Raw genomic sequence first — 17,750 nt, 5'->3', positions numbered from 1 at the left:
CCTCCGTACAGAACAGCTTCAACTCTGGGATGTTGGTGGGTTTCCTCACATGAACTGCTCGCTTCAGGTCCTTCCACAACATTTCGATTGGATTAAGGTCAGGACTTTGACTTGGCCATTCCAAAACATTAACTTTATTCTTCTTTAACCATTCTTTGGTAGAACGACTTGTGTGTTTAGGGTGGTTGTCTTGCTGCATGACCCACCTTCTCTTGAGATTCAGTTCATGGGCAGATGTCCTGACATTTTCCTTTAGAATTTGCTGGTATAATTCAGAATTCATTGTTCCATCAATGATGGCAAGCCGTCCTGGCCCAGATGCAGCAAAACAGGCCCAAACCATGATACTACCACCACCATATTTCACAGATGGGATAAGGTTCTTATGCTGGAATGCAGTGTTTTCCTTTCACCAAACAGAACACTTCTCATTTAAACCAAAAAGTTCTATTTTGGTCTCATCCACCCACAAAACATTTTTCCAATAGCCTTCTGGCTTGTCCATACGATCTTTAGCAAACTGCAGATGAGCAGCAATGCTCTTTTTGGAGAGCAGTGGCTTTCTCCTTGCAACCCTGCCATGCACACCATTGTTGTTCAGTGTTGTCCTGATGGTGGACTCATGAACATTAACATTAGCCAATGTGAGAGAGGCCTTCAGTTGCTTAGAAGTTACCCTGGGGTCCTTTGTGACCTCACCGACTATTACACGCCTTGCTCTTGGAGTGATCTTTGTTGGTCCTGGGGAGGGTAACAATGGTCTTGAATTTCCTCCATTTGTACACAATCTGTCTGACTGTGGATTGGTGGAGTCCAAACTCTTTAGAGATGGTTTTGTAACCTTTTCCAGCCTGATGAGCATCAACAACGCTTTTTCTGAGGTCCTCAGAAATCTCCTTTGTTCGTGCCATGATACACTTCCACAAACATGTGTTGTGAAGATCAGACTTTGATAGATCCCTGTTCTTTAAATAAAACAGGGTGCCCACTCACACCTGATTGTCGTCCCATTGATTGAAAACACCTGACTCTGATTTCACCTTCAAATTAACTGCTAATCCTAGAGGTTCACATACTTTTGCCACTCACAGATATGTAACATTGGATCATTTTCCTCAATAAATAAATGACCAAGTATAATATTTTTGTCTCATTTGTTTAACTGGGTTCTCTTTATCTACTTTTAGGACTTGTGTTGAAAATCTGATGATGTTTTAGGTCATATTTATGCAGAAATATAGAAAATTCTAAAGGGTTCACAAACTTTCAAGCACCACTGTAAGTTGCAACTTTGTACTCTGGTTTTGAACCTTGTGGCCTTCCATATTTTCCCTGAGTCAGTTCTGAACACAGGGAGGTGGAGTGTAGAGAGGGCTTTGGGTTAACCGTTTCTCTGGCTGGGTGGGTCATTTCTTTTTTTGACACACCCATTTCAGAAGCATTTACTCTTTTTGCATGTGGAAACAAATCAAAGAACTCGGTGGATCCTGCAGTTAGTGTCCTGTGCTCAGAAAAAAAATGACTTCCTATCTGTGGATTTTACTTTTTGGAGTGCTTGTGATAACCAAAGCTCAGGGTAGGTGTTATTTGTTTTATACTTCTTCTGATCCAGATGTTTTGGTGTGTGCACTTCAGTTTGAAGCTTTGCAGATGTCAGAGAGTAAATCCACTGTTTGAATGTGAGTTGTTTTCTTTACCAGGTTCCAACCTGCACATTACTGGCAGTATAACACTAAGTCTATTTATATTGACCTTAGAGCAGAAAAGTAGCACCTTTCACTGGGGTGGCTCCAGTTTATTTCCAGCATAGTGCAAAAGTTTGTGCGCCCCCAGTGCACACATTTAACTCAGTGGCAGGTTGAACAGATGTTATTCCACTGACAGAAGCACCAAAGTGGTCAAAATGCATCAACCAACCAACCTGATTGTTCAGTTTTGCTTGTTTCAGATTTTAAAAGTACCTTCTGAACCTCATTAAGGACCCATCAGGGACCACTGAGGCTATTTTTTACGCTGTATCCTGCATTCGAGAACAAAAAAGGTTAGGTTTGTTTTCTACAGTGGTTCTGGATCAACAAGGCATGCAGAAAATCTTGTCAAGTGAAATTGTCATGCCTAAGTTTCCAAGTATTAAAACATTGCAGTCGTACAACCTAAACCTTAAACCTACCACGCCTTTCAAAAAAAGTCGAAGACTGAATACGTTTATGATGAGATCGGTGGAATTATGAGCGCTGAGGGATAAGTTCATAGATGAGCATGACATATTTGGAAAACCTCAAGCATGCTCGTTCTGTGAGTCACTTGAATCACAATCTGGTTTGAATACAGCGTGGAAAAAACAGGCAGCACAACTATTGTTGTCGGAATGCTGCCTGTTTTGAGAATTCTGCAGGAAAAGGACAAATTTTCAACGTGTATTTATTCTGCAGTTGACTACATATATGTTCTGGCTGTAAACACAAAATATAGCGTTTATATACGGCGAAAGAGTAGGATTAAGAAAGGTAATGATGTCATAGTGAGCTCAATATCGTGATATAACAATGTCGTAATACAGTTTTTACCGTCAGTGCTGTGTTATAACCTTGTTATAACTCATTTGCAAATAGACACCTAGTACTTTTCCATGTTCGAACAGTCCACTTTCTGGGAGCCTGTGCTCACTTTCGCATCACATTCCAGTTCTTGGCTTAAAGGAGTGGAACTTGATGTGGTCTTCTGCCTTTGTAGCCCATCCCCCTTAAAGTTTAACGTGTCATGCTTTCTGTGATGCTTTTCTCCTTTTAAACCACACAGGTCTAGGGCCTCATTGAGAGGAACTACCCATTCCCTGTGGAGCTCACCTAAGAACTAAATACGTTCAACGACTTTTTTTTCTATTTGCATTCGTGCCGCCAGTAAGAACGCCGAGCTGACGTAAGCCGAGCTGACCCTGGCTGCCATAGCGACATCACTCATTTATTGTTTTCGCATGAATGTCTGGCTTGTCCACCGAAGTTCTTGTTTTGCTTTGAAAACAGCAAACGAGCAACATTAGGATTTAAACCTGACCACTTTCATGTGTCGTGTTTCGGTGGCATGTTTCTATGGAAACGGATCGTTCCATTGCTCCGTAGAATAGGGGAGACCAGGAAGTGCTCCAGGCTGACATTAAGTTCTTTATTTTATGTTATAAAGATCGAGTTCTTGGTGAGTTTGTGATTGCTTAAAATATGTTAAACTAACATGTTAGTGTGGATTATTATTTTATTTTATAAGCTGAGGGTTTAGCAAAAAAAAAAACCATGGACAAGAACATTTAGTTGAATTAAGACGCATCAAAAGTGCTATGTTTTGGGTCATCCTTAAAAAAAAATCAGTTTCCTGTCCACCGGGTGAGCAAAAAAATTTTCAGTAGGGAGGGAGGGATTTTTTTTTTTAATTTTATATATATATATATATATATATATATATATATATATATATATATATATACTGGGTGCGATTTGCTGGGAGGGATGGTGGGGATCATCCCCCCCTCTGGTTTTTATCTCTGCTGAAAAAAAATCCTCGGGGACAACCCCGTCAATAAAACAAACAAACAAACAAACAAACAAACAAACACACAAACAAACAAACAAACACACAAACAAACAAACAAACAAACAAACCAAAAAAAAAAAGTTGACATGACAGGCATGTTGTGACACAGTTTTCTATGGTCTACATTGCACTCACTTTCAAAATGACCCGAAGTGGCAGCTTTGATGTTCGAACGTCCCCGGCAAATAGATACATTGTAGATAATAACAATATCTTTGCGTTCTCATAGAACGCAAAGATATTGTTATTATCTACAATGTATCAATGTATCTGCAGGGATGCAAACAGCACGCCTTTTAGCGGATGCCGCCTTTTTCACGGCCGATTTTTTTTTTTTTAGGGGGGGCGTTGGAGTGTCTGATTATAATTTCAAAGTAAATTCTGTATTAAAATTACTAAATAAGCAAATCCGTTACAGTCCATGAAACAGGAAGTATAAGGATGAGAAAAAAAAACAGTTTAAATCGGAAAGCTGCGCACAATGTGAACTGCGCCATCAGAGCAAACTGTTCATTTAGTATTCATGTATTTTAGTGATTTTCGAGTCACTGTCCATTTAATCCAGAGGGAGAGAAACATCACAGCAACGCGACAAGCAATGCGAACTTTGTTGTGTGTTAGTGTTCGTGTATTTAGTCAGAGAGATAGGAGGATGAATTTACTATCTCTGGTTTAGTGTTCGTTTTCATTTAGTGTTATTCATTTGATATCATCGGATGTTATTGAGCTGTTAGCCTATTGTTACCTTAATTTTGTGACCTTTCATGATTTAAAAAAAAACCATCCCCCCTTCGTACTTAAAATGTCCGACACACGGACTTTTTGTAGTTCTAAATCGAGCGTTAGGCCTAGTTCGGATGAAATTACACTATTAAAATGATCACTGAATGATTTGTTTTTCTGAATCTTTACTATTTTGTTGTTCGCTAGAATACCATTTTGCGATTTCACACTTCAGCAAATGTTTGAAAACTCCGGATCTGCTTCCTTCATGGTGGCTGCCATTTTTTTGTGCCGCACGGCGCATGCGCAGAGCTGATTCAGTTCTATATTCTGCGCGGAATGCAGGGCTTTCCACAAGCGCCGGCTGCCGGCCATACAGCCGACTACACAATTAAGTCCAGCCGGCTACTTTAATGACTATTATTTTTGTAGCCCACAGGCTCTAAATATTAATTTTTGATTTTAATAAAATCAAATGTTTATCTAACGGGCTGACAATAATGTCAAACTGAACCGCACTCATTTAAGTTGTGATTCGCGCCGTTTGTACCGATAATAACCACAAATTCCTCACAGACTTCGTTGATCAAGGGAGAGTAACTCATCCGCGGCCCCAACATGCAGTGTGTGCGCGCACTCGGCGGAGGCAGTAGTGTGTCGGGGCCGTCGGAGGGAACAGAAGCAGAGATAACGCTTATTTTGTCTCCGGTAAACCAGTCTTCTCTCGTTCAATTACGTGCTGGCATCAAAAGACACCGTTGGTTGTAAATGAACCCAAACTGAGTGGTTGGAGTGTATTTTCATACACAAATGGAGAAATGTTCACTGAGTGTTTAATTATGTAGCCCCACTGCAGACCGTTGTCGTTGTTAATTCATAGCATGCTCAGCTGCGTGAATGTGTCATGCACCGAAAATAAGAGATTTACAAGCCAGGAACGCCTCATGATGCAATACGCAAGAAAAGAAAGAAGATTTACTGCCATTTTACTTTGTATTTGAGTAAAGTGAATAAATAAATGGTCTGTGGAAAATACATTTAATCCTGGGAACTGCGTGCACAGGAGTTTATTTTGTGTTTACTCCCCCCCCAGCTGTCATGGCTGGCTAGTATGAGCCTTAGTGGAAAGCCCTGGGAATGCGTAAATGTCAAGTTCGATTTTAGATTTACGAACCCGAAAAAAATGTCGAAAAACCGGCGTTAAAAAAAAAAAATTTCAACCGCACAAACGGCACTCACCCGGCCGGTGGACCGGAAACAGAACATTTTTTAATAATGGCCTTGCTTGTATTTCCTCCGTCGCATGTAGACTCAATAAAGCTTGGATTTCATTTTCAATACATTTCTTAACGTTAAGAGCTGTTGGCTGACAAATTTTTAAACAGTCGGTTGCTGGTGCTGCATAATGGAGCCTGCATTGGTTCACATGTTTGACCCATCGTCAGGCCCAATCACCGTACACTGACATCACTCATGGTTCCTCTTGTGCTGAGAGAGAACCTTCCCTGACGTAGGAGCTAAAAAAGTCCCTCAAAACAGTGTTCTAAGAACTATAGTCATTATATAATCATATAATCATATATCATCCTCCAACAGTTCCCTGGTCCGAAAGTACCAACGGTTATAAAGAGTGCTTATTTGAGTTACTGTAGACTGTGTGTCAGCTAGAACCAGTCTGGCCAACCTCCTCTAAACTCTCTCATCTTCAAAGTGTTTATGCCAACTCACTGGAAATTTATATTATTATTATTATTATTATTATCATTATCTTTTTTTTATTTTCTACACCATCCTGTGTAAACTCTAGAGACTGCTGTGTGTGAAAACCCCAGGAGATGAACAGTTTCTGAAATACTCGACTGATTGGAAAATTGCAGGTGTACAGATGTTCTATATACCTACAGTGTCTTGCAAAAGTATTCATCCCCCTTGGTGTTTGTCCTGTTTTGTCGCATTACAAGCTGGAATTAAAATGTATTTTTGGAAGGTTAGCACCGTTTGATTTACACAACATGCCTACCACTTTAAAGGTGCACATTGTTTCTTTATTTTGACACAAACAATAATTAAAATGGAAGAAACCCCCCCCCCCCCCCCCCCCCCCCCCCCCCCCCCCCCAGAAATCTGGAGTGTGCATAAGTATTCACCCCTTTCGTATGAAACTCGTAAATAAGAGTTGATCCAACCAATCCACTTTATAAGTCGCATAATTAGTTGATTAAGCTCCACCTGTGTGCAATCAAAGTGTCACATGATCTGTCACATGATGTCTGTATAAATCAACCTGTTCTGGAAGGACCCTGACTCTGCAACACTACTAAGCAAGCAACATGAAAACCAAGGAGCCTCCAAACAGGTCAGAGACAAAGTTGTAGAGAAGTATAGATCAGGGTTGGGTTATAAAAAATATCCCAAACTTTGAATATCCCACGGAGCACCATTAAATCCATTATAGCAAAACAGAAAGAATATGTCACCACTACAAACCTGACGAGAGAAGGCCACCCACCCAAACTCACAGACCGGGCAAGGAGGGCATTAATCAGAGATACAACAAAGATACCAAAGATAACACTGAAGGAGCTGCAAAGATCCACAGTGGAGATGGGAGTATCTGTCCATGGGACCACTTTAAGCCGTACACGCCACAGAGCGGGGCTTGATGGAAGTGTGGCCAGAAAAAAGCCACTGCTTAAGAAAACATGTTTGGAGTTTACCCAACAGCATGTGGCAGACTCCCCAAACATATGGAAGAAGATTCTCTGGTCAAATCAGACTAAAATTGATCATTTTGGCCATCATGGGAAATGCCATGTGTGGTGCAAACCCAACACCCTGAGAACACCATTCCTACAGTGAAGCATGGTGGTGGCAGCATCATGCTGTGGGGATATTTTTCATCTGCATGGACAGGAAAGCTGGTCAGGACTGAAGGAAAGATGGATGACACTAAACACAGGACAGTTCTGGAGGAAAACCTGTTTGAGTCAGCTAGAGGTTTGAGACTGGGACGAAGGATCACGTTCCAGCAAGACAATGACCCTAAACATACTGCTAAAGCTACACTGGAGTGATTTAAAGGGAAACATTTAAATGTCTTGGAAGGGCCTAATCAAAGCCCAGACCTCAATCCAACTGAGGCCATGTACACACGTAGCCGGGTATTTTTAAAACCGAACATTTTCCCCCCCTCCGTTTATAAAAATGTTTTATCCACACCACCTCATCTTTGAAAAAAATCCCTTCCACACATAACCGAGCATCTGCGTTTTCAATCACATTCATAAGCATTCCAAACCTGTAGATGGCATTATTTCCCCAAATCCTACCCCCTAATCACATCAGCAGTAGTTGGGCTTCTAAAATTAAACATGTAAATAGCACCTGCACAATAATTAACGCTTTCAAGGCACTCCTCCGATCCATTACTCTTTGTCCATGCTTAATCTGGCTTCTGCAGTAAACAAAGGTCGCACGTTTGACGTCAGGGCAGATTTGTTGTCATTTTTTTGGCGCAGATTGTGACGTTCTAAAACGCAAAACTCCGGTTATCTCTGTCTACACGAAAAGGCATACACGGAGTTTTCAAAAATCTTCACTTTGCCCGGAGTTTTTTTAAATATTCGTTTTTGATGTGTTTTCATGTGGATGACAGGCCAAAACGTAGAAAAATATCTTCGATTTAGCAGATACCCGGCTACATGTGGACGGGGTCTGAGAATCTGTGGCACAACTTGAAGATTTCTGTACACCAACACAACCTATCTAACTTGAAGGAGATGGAGCAGATTTGCCTTGAGGAATGGGCAAAAATCCCAGTGGCTAGATGTGCTAAGCTAATAGAGACATACCCTAAGAGAATTGCAGCAAAAGGTGGCTCTACAAAGTATTGACTTTTTGGAGATGAATACCTATGCACACTCCAGATTTCTGTTTTTTTTCATCTTAATTATTGTTTGTGTCACAATAACAGCAACAATTTTCACCTTTAAAGTGGTCGGCATGTTGTGCAAATCAAATGGCACTAACCCTCCAAAAATCCATTTTAATTTCAGCTTGTAATGCGACAAAACAGGATAAACACCAAGGGGGATGAATACTTTTGCAAGACACTGTATACAGTACTGTGCAAAAGTCTTAGGCACCCCTTTTTTTTCATACATATATATGTGTGAAGATGACCTCAAGTATTGTGATATATTTTTGCTTTGTTGCCCCACTCTTACTAAATGACTGACGCTTTTAATGCTGATAAAAGGTTCTGTACACCAAAGAAAGTCCAGTTTATAGTTACTTTTGGACAAATTTTCTTCAGCATATCAATAGTATATAATATTAGAAAATTATATTGTCTTTTAATAGTTTCAGCCCAGGGGTTATTTTGCCTTGTGGTATTCTCATAAGTAATAATCCTGAGATAAAGCACATTAAAAATAAAATGGAAAGAAGATGAATAGATGCTCAGTCATGCAGCAGTTTTAGGGAAACTTAGAGCTGAAGATTCAGAAATGGTATTGTCAAGTTCGCAGCAATTCTTCTTCTTTCTACTTCTTTTGGCTGCTCCTGATTAGGGGTCGCCACAGCGGATCTTTCGTCTCCATTGCTCCCTGTCTTCCGCATCCTTCTCTACCACACCTGCCACTTTCATGTCCTCTCTCACCACATCCAGGTATCTCCTCTTTGGCCTTCCTTGTTTCCGTGTGCCTGGCAGCTCCATCCTCAACGTTCTCCTTCCAACATTCTCTGCATCTCTTCTCAGGATGTGCCCGTACCATCTCAGACTCATCTCTCTTAGCTTAATTCCCAAGCTCTCCAAATGTGCTGTCCCTCTGATGTGCTCGTTCCTTATCCTGTCCAACCTCCCATCGCAAACCTTAACATCCTCAACTCCGCCACCTCCAACTTTGCCTCCTGTCTCTTCGTTAAGCGTACCATCTCCAATCCATACATCACAGCTGGTCTCACTACTGTCTTATACATCTTACCTTTCACTTTTGCTGGGACTTTCCTATCACAAATGACTCCCAAAATCCTTCTCCAACTGCTCCACCCTGCCTGCACTCTCTTCCTCACCTCACTATCGCAGCCCCCATTTTCCTGCACAGTTGACCCCAGGTACTTAAATTCACCAACTTTCTTTACGTCTACTCCTTGCATCTTCACTACACTCTCATCCCCATTCTCATTGATGCACATGTATTCTGTTTTGCTCCTGCTCACCTTCATTCCTCTTCGTTCCAATGCATCCCTCCATCTCTCCAAACCCAGAGTTCGCAGCAATTAATATCCATTAATTAAAAGCAGACAAAACTAGCCTGGGAAATCCCATGCTGCTTTGCACAATCGTTCCGGTCTGAAAAGACAGCATGGAAACTATGGTCTAAATGCTCGCCTGAGTTAGGGAGCCAATCAGAGAGTGGGGAGGGGTGGAAAGACGGTGATGCGTACTACTCGACAAACGGAAGCTTGTAGTTTATTTGGGACTGTTTACGGATCACATTTAACATGGCGGCGAGCGATACGAACCAAACTTTCGATCAAGCTTTAGACACTGTTCTGAATAGTTTAGAGCGAAAGTTTGTTTTAAAAAAAAGAACAGCGTTTGGCGTTACAGTCTTTCGTTGACACGAAGACAGATGCCTTTGCCTTGCTCCCGACAGGGTTTGGTAAAAGTCTCATTTACCAACTAGCCCCCTTAGTGGCTCAGCAGATGGGGTTTAGCCAAACCTCGGTCGTTGCGGTAGTCTCGCCACTGACTGCCTTGGTGGAAGACCAGGTAAAGGAGGCAGGCGATCTTGGGATTTCTGTGGCACAGCTTGATCCAGAGCAGGAAAATGCTATCAAGAGTTGCCTCTTTGTCTTCTTCATCGCTCTAACTACGTCACCGGGTACAACTGCCATGATTGGCCATGGGCTACGTATACGCCAAATGATAGACATTCGCAACGTCCAATAAACGGCCGTTGACAATCGTAAACCACACCTCCCCTACGAGAAATTCAATAGGCGGATTCCAGACCATATTTCACTTGTGATATAGTCTTGTGTTAACCAGACTAAGACAAAACAACAACAACAAAACCCAGCATTTCCAGTCCAAGCAAATGGATCTGTGTCTTTATTTGGCTTCATTTTAAGGTGAAGTTGATTATTCTGAGAAATGAAATGTACTTGCACCATGAAATAAATAAACATAGTGTACTAAACATAGTTTTAGATTTTATAGATGCCACTAAAAACCCTTAAAAACCTTTGAAAGAAAAAAAAAATAATGCTTATATTAGTATTCTGTCTGGTCTTTGTATGATCATGATGTAAAAAAATAATTACGGCTCCCATTATACACTCACTGGAAGTCAAGAGCTTCAGTTAACGTTTGAATCAGACAGATATCAGACTCAGCTGGAAAATGTGATCTCGATGACTTTGACTGTGCCATGGTTGTTGGTGCCGGTTTGAGTATTTCCGAAACCGATGATCCTCTGGGATTTTCACACACAACCGGTTCTAGAGTTTATACAGTACAGAATGGTGTGGAAAAACAAAGAACATGGAGTGAGCAGCTGTTTTGCGAGTGTAAACACGTTTATGAGAGAACTCAGAAGAATCACCACACTGGTTCAAGCTGACAGGAAGGATACGGCAACTCAATTAGCCGCTCTTTGCATCCGTGCTGAGCAGAAAAGCGTCCCAGAAGTCACAGCATGTTGAATGTTGCAGTGCATGAGCCAAAACAGCAGCAGTTCATTCCTTCAGGTTTGCATTCCTGTCAGCTGAAAACAGGAAACTGTGGCTGTTTGTGCACGGATTCACTTTTGAGTATGAGGTTAATTTTTTTAAACGAAAGGCCTTAAAGGAACAGTCCACCGTATTTCCATAATGAAATATGCTCTTACCTGAATTGAGACGAGCTGCTCTGTACCTATCCGAGCTTTGCGCGACCTCCCAGTCAGTCAGACACAGTCCGACGCGCTGTCACTCCTGTTAGCAATGTAGCTAGGCTCAGTATGGCCAATGGTATTTTTTGGGGCTGTAGTTAGATGCGACCAAACTCTTCCGCGTTTTTCCTGTTTACATAGGTTTATATAACCAGTGATATGAAACAAGTTCAGTTACACAAATTGAAACATAGCAATTTTCTATGCTATGGAAAGTCCGCACTATAATGACAGGCGTACTAACACCTTCTGCGCGCTTCGGCAGCGCATTGATATCTGAGCTCCGTATCAATGCGCTGCCGAAGCGCGCAGAAGGTGTTAGTACGCCTGTCATTATAGTGCGGACTTTCCATAGCATAGAAAATTGCTATGTTTCAATTTGTGTAACTGAACTTGTTTCATATCACTGGTCATATAAACCTATGTAAACAGGAAAAACGTGGAAGAGTTTGGTCGCATCTAACTACAGCCCCCAAAAATACCATTGGCCATGCTGAGCCTAGCTACATTGCTAACAGGAGTGACAGCGCGTCTGACTGCGTCTGACTGACTGGGAGGTCGCGCAAAGCTCGGAGAGGTACGGAGCAGCTCGTCTCAATTCAGATAAGAGCATATTTCATTATGGAAGTACGGTGGACTGTTCCTTAAAAGTGATCTTCATTGAAAAGAACAGTGCTTTTCTTTCAAAAATAAGGACATTTCAAAGTGACCCCAAACTTTTGAACGGTAGTGTATATGTTGATAATGGTAATATTTCTCAATCATCGGCTGTCAGGTTATGGTCCTATGAAAATCCATGACCTTGAGTTTGACGTTTCAAAGTCATTCAAGGTCAAAGGTCATGGTGGCAACTGAAAGCCCATATGGGACTTCTTATATGTTGATAACGGTAAACATCTGGCTATCATGAACCATTTTAAAGTTATAGCCCTTTGAAAACCCATGACCTTCAGTTTGACCTTTCGCTGTCACTCAAGGTCAAAGATCATGGTGCCAAATGGAAGCCCATATGGCACTTCCTGTAAGTTGATGAGGGTACTGTAAATATCTGTCTACCATCAACCGTTTTCAAGTTACAGCCCTCTGAAAATCCATGAGCTTGAGTTTGACCTTTCAAGGTCAAAGATCATGGTGCCAAATGAAAGGCTATATGAGAGTTCCTATATGCACATTTGTCTATCGGCAACCGTTTGAGTTATAATGGAAAATATGTTATTTTGACCAAAAGGTTGACCTTTCCGCTGACCTTAACCTTCACCTTGACCTGATTACCCCCAAAATTTAATCAGGTAATCTACGGACCATTGCCCACCTACCCTAAACATTTGAAGTCAATCGGTGCAACTGTCTAGATGCTAGATTGTTAGCAGACAAACAAACAAACAAACAGCACTGATTATAATACCTCGCCCCACTTACTCCGTCACGGGTGAGGTAATAACACATATTTTGTTTGGTGACGTTGTTAAAATGGCTTCGCATATAGGTAATAGTCATTTTTGATCCGGTATGTGGTCAGGGGTAAAGGAAATTTTTGCAATTTTAGCGAGTCAGTCTTTATGCCTATCAATAAAATTCATATCAGCATCCAGTGCATCACTACCCAGTTTAACGTGCAACATATCAGTATAGTACAGTATCAGTATAGTACAGTATCAGTATAGTACAGTATCAGTATAGTACACAGTGTATTAGAAAACTTAAAATCAACACCTATGTGCTGCGTCTGATACATGACAGACCTATATCTAAAAGACTCATAGAAAGAAACATATCAGATATCGGCCTTTAGCGTGAATTAGTGATTGACTCTAAATCTTGAAATGCATTACCAAAAAATAAAAAACAATAACATTTGAAGGGGCACAAAGATGAGACAAATGGGAAACTAAGGACATGCTCTTAATAAATCACCATCGAACTGAGTTTTCATGATTGCCACTGCCAACAAGCAGTTCCCGACTACACCAAAAATTAATATGGGGGCCTAATGAGAGAAGCCATGACCTAAAGGTTAGAGAAGCAGCTTTGGGATCAGAAGGTTGCTGGTTTGATTCCCTGGGCCAGCAGGGATGGCTGACGTACCCTCGAGCAAGGCACCTATCCCCAGGCTGCTCTGGTTATGTTTTATGTTGCTCTGGATAAGAGCATCTGCTAAATGCCTGTAATGTAATGTAACAGAGATGATCCTGTGTTAATTCTTAAAATTCTTTTCTTACTGGTGTTCGCACTCTAAGTCAAATGTCAAATTCCCTGACTTTTAGTGATAAAATTCTAAATTTGTTAAATAAATAAATAAATAAATAAATAAATAAATAAAAATTCCCATCATCTATAATGAGCTATAATGCTGGGCAGACAAAAACCAGCCACCCATCAATTTGCAAGCTTTATTTATTAGATCACAAACGTTTTTCTTAAAAAAAAAAAAAAAAACCTTTAAAGTTTTCACTGGTTAAACATAGTGAAATAACCCCATAAAGAAAAATACTGCATGATTAAATATTACATTTTGTTTAATGTAATATTTCCTGATATACAACACAATGTTCTCTGATATTCCATGACTTGGCCCCAAAAAATGATCGAATCCCCTGATTTTCAGTGCCTGAAATCAGTGGCGTAGCCAGGATTTTTTGCATGGGGTGGCCAAAGGGGGGCCAAGGATATACAAGGGGTGGCCATTGCTGTGACTAAATAAAGGGGGCGGGGTTCCGGGGGTCCTCCCCCAGGAAATTTTGAATTAGCTAGATTTGATTTCCTGTATTCTGATGTATCTGGTGGAATATCTGGTACCTAACTCATGAACAAAACCCATGTGAGCCAAGAGGTCAGAAAGTAATGTATTAATTTATTTATGTAACATAAAGCATCTGCAAAACAAAGAAACCATCCAACTTGTTTACTCTAGTTAAGCATCAGGATTTTAACGATCACGACTAAAATGCAAAAGTAAAAACTAAAAGATCACCTGTCCCAGGCGAGTCTCATCTCATCTCATTTCATTATCTCTAGCCACTTTATCCTTCTACAGCAGTGGTTCCCAAACTTTTTTGGCCGCGCACCCCCTTCTATACTCCAACCAGGCTGACGCACCCCCAGTTCCCCAGTTTCAAAAAACACACGCTTTCTTAAAAAGGCAGCATCTTTAATCGTGCTAAAATGATGATAAACATCGTTTGCCACACCTGCAGGAAACCACAAAAGTGAGAAAAAAAACAAAGCTTTCTTAGAAAGGCAGCACGTCGTGCTCGAATGAGAACATCGAATCACATTAACATATTATGCGCTCTCGTATTTGAATTAGATAGAATTTGATTGAAATGTAACAGTTTTAAAACGTTGCAACACGGTAAATGCGCAAATTCATTACAAAGGGAGATCACATCGAGGCATGTAGTCTACCAGCCAGATATGGGGAAAATATATGATTTTCATCCGTCTTTAAAACACTAGCAACACAACCCTGTCATTACAAGGTTATGAAAATGAATTGAGAATGAATTTAATTTGCAAAAAAGTTAACATATCTCATCTCATTATCTCTAGCCGCTTTATCCTGTTCTACAGGGTCGCAGGCAAGCTGGAGCCTATCCCAGCTGACTACGGGCGAAAGGCGGGGTACACCCTGGACAAGTCGCCAGGTCATCACAGGGCTGAAACATAGACACAGACAACCATTCACACTCACATTCACACCTACGCTCAATCTAGAGTCACCAGTTAACCTAACCTGCATGTCTTTGGACTGTGGGGGAAACCGGAGCACCCGGAGGAAACCCACGCGGACACGGGGAGAACATGCAAACTTCGCACAGAAAGGCCCTCGCCGGCCACGGGGCTCGAACCCGGACCTTCTTGCTGTGAGGCGACAGCGCTAACCACTACACCACCGTGCCGCCCCACCTGGGAAGTAGTAAGGATATTAGTCAGGCTTGAATAAAGAGTGCTTTGCTCAGGAAAAGGAAAATACTTGTATACTTAACTCATACATACAACACATGTAAACACAACATGTTGTAAGTACTGTACAAACTAAATGTGTTGAGTTACAAAATGTGTTTGTGTGTGTGTGAGTGAAGGTGTTACACTGATGTAACACATGACATAGAGGAAGTGTAGTGCATGAGTGGTGTGTGTGTGTGTGAGAGAGAGAAGGGGAAAGTATGTGCACTGCATGTAGATATAGATGAGCTGTAGTATACGAAGTGTGTGTGTGAAGATATGTTACATGTAAATACAAAAATGAAGTGCGTAAGTTGTGTGTGTGTGTGTGTGAGAGAGAGAGAGAGAGAGAGAGTGTATGTTCAGAGTGCATGAGTGTTGTGTGTGTTATATGTGAATATAGAAATGTAGTGCATGGGTGGTGTGTGGATGAGTGTGTGTTCAGAGTGCATGAGTGGTGTGTGTGTGTTGAGAGTGCACGAGTGTTGTGTATACCAGTGAGTGTGTTACATGTAAATATAGAAATGTAGTGCATCATGCATGAGTGGTGTGTGTAAGAGAGGGTGTGTGAGAGAGTGCATGTAGTGAGTGAGAGAAAGACATATGGCCCTTTTCCACTACCCTTTTTCAGCTCACTTCAGCTCGCTTCAGCTCACTTCAGCCCGACACGGCTCGCGTTTCGACTACCAAAAACCAGCACGACTCAGCTCGCTTCAGCCCTGCTTAGCCCCTAAAACTCGCACCGTTTTGGAGTGGGGCTGAAGCGAGCCAAAGCGAGCTGAGTGAGGCTGGGGGCGTGAGGAGACACTCCCCTGTGCACTGATTGGTGAGGAGGAGTGTCCTTACATGCCCACACACGCCCCGCGAGCGCGCTGGGATCTGTAAACACCGCAAACCCGGAAGAAGGAGAAGAATTACGAATTACGAGAATTTCTGAAGCCTTATGCGCCTCGCCTCATCTATACGCTCTTGCCAGTATCTGTTGGCGTTGTCGGTGACAACAAGCCACAGCACCAAGACCAGCAACACTAACGACTCCATGTCCTCCATGTTTATTGTTTACTATCCGGGTCGTGAGACTGCCGCTTAAAAGATCACTGATGTCACTGTTTGCGCTGCTTAACGACATCACGTGACGTCCACCCACTTTCGCTAACTCCACCCAATGTGTCCACCCACTTCCAGCCAGCACGGTTCAGCGCGGTTGTAGTCGAAATGCAACTCCAACAGCCCCACTCAGCCCGACTCAGCACGGCACGGCTCAGCCCGACTCAGCCGCGTTTGTAGTGGAAAAGCGGCAATAGTGTGTGTTAAGAGAGTGAAGTATGTGTTCATATATGAGTGAGAGGGAGAGAGAGTGTTAAGACAGTGCATGAGTGTTACATTTAAATATAAAAATTTAGTGCATGAGTTGTGTGTCTGTGTTGAGAGTAGGGCTGAACGATCTATCGTTTTCGACCGAAAATCGCGATCTCAGACAACACGATTTTGGGATCGTCAAAGCCGCGTTTTTTCTCAGTGCTCCTAAACTGACCCATGTTTTGTTTCGTCAATAAATTGTCCTCATTTTTTACACTACAGACAAAAAAATTACGTTCGGGAAAGCCTTGTGGCGCTCAGTGTGAAAGAATTTTGTGAATATCTCCTTCCGGTTTCGTGTAAATCCCCGTTGTTTGGAGGGAGCACTGTGAGGAGAAACTGCGCTTTCTTGCTGTGTTCATGTGCTATGGGAAGATGATATTTTCCAGTTGGGAAGTGGTATTTACCAGTGTGTTGTGTTCACATGCTTTTGTTGTTGTTGACAAATTAAAGATGGTGGACCAGATTCAAGTTAGCAATAGTTAGTTAGCTATCGTTAGCAATAGCATCTGCTCTGGATAGGTAAAAACAAACCATAACACATTTTTAAAGGAAACGGATTTCTAACGTATTATATTACACTTGTTAATGACGCAACATTGCATAGACACAAAAAACTACCCGCTAGTACTAGTAAAAAAAAAACTTTAGTAGCGTACAATGCTTAACATTCAAGTGTCTTGTACCGCTCGCCGCCATGTTGAAAAGGTTAAAGTTCATCTCATCTCGGCAACTCGTGTATCAAAATTTTCTACGAGTTGCCCAGTGGAAAATACCACAAGAGGGGGCGTTCATGTGTGCTTTCCATGTCGGCGTTTGGTCATCTCATCTCATCTCATTATCTCTAGCCGCTTTATCCTTCTACAGGGTCGCAGGCAAGCTGGAGCCTATCCCAGCTGACTACGGGCGAAAGGCGGGGTACACCCTGGACAAGTCGCCAGGTCATCACAGGGCTGACACATAGACACAGACAACCATTCACACTCTCATTCACACCTACGGTCAATTTAGAGTCACCAGTTAACCTAACCTGCATGTCTTTGGACTGTGGGGGAAACCGGAGCACCCGGAGGAAACCCACGCGGACACGGGGAGAACATGCAAACTCCACACAGAAAGGCCCTCGCCGGCCACGGGGCTCGAACCCGGACCTTCTTGCTGTGAGGCAACAGCGCTAACCACTACACCACCGTGCCGCCC

The 17,750-nt window shown here is 42.0% G+C and overlaps 1 protein-coding gene across 2 annotated transcripts in view; it reads left to right on the top strand.

Annotated features, from left to right (window-relative positions):
- Positions 1 to 1,408: 1,408 nt before the first annotated feature.
- Positions 1,409 to 17,750, top strand: part of cd99 (CD99 molecule) — a 100,504-nt gene continuing 84,162 nt past the window's right edge. The window contains exon 1 of one of the 2 annotated variants that reach the window (XM_060898993.1): positions 1,409 to 1,576. In XM_060898993.1, coding sequence (XP_060754976.1) covers positions 1,519 to 1,576 — 58 coding nt within the window. In that variant the 5' untranslated portion in view covers positions 1,409 to 1,518. The remainder of the gene's footprint in view (positions 1,577 to 17,750) is intronic. The other variant, XM_060898994.1, reaches the window with a different exon arrangement.

The sequence above is a fragment of the Neoarius graeffei genome, chromosome 18 (genome assembly GCF_027579695.1).
Source record: "Neoarius graeffei isolate fNeoGra1 chromosome 18, fNeoGra1.pri, whole genome shotgun sequence".
Lineage (NCBI taxonomy): Eukaryota > Metazoa > Chordata > Actinopteri > Siluriformes > Ariidae > Neoarius > Neoarius graeffei.
The sequence above is the reverse complement of the archived record's forward strand: the minus strand, read 5'-3'. Positions and strand labels throughout refer to the sequence as shown.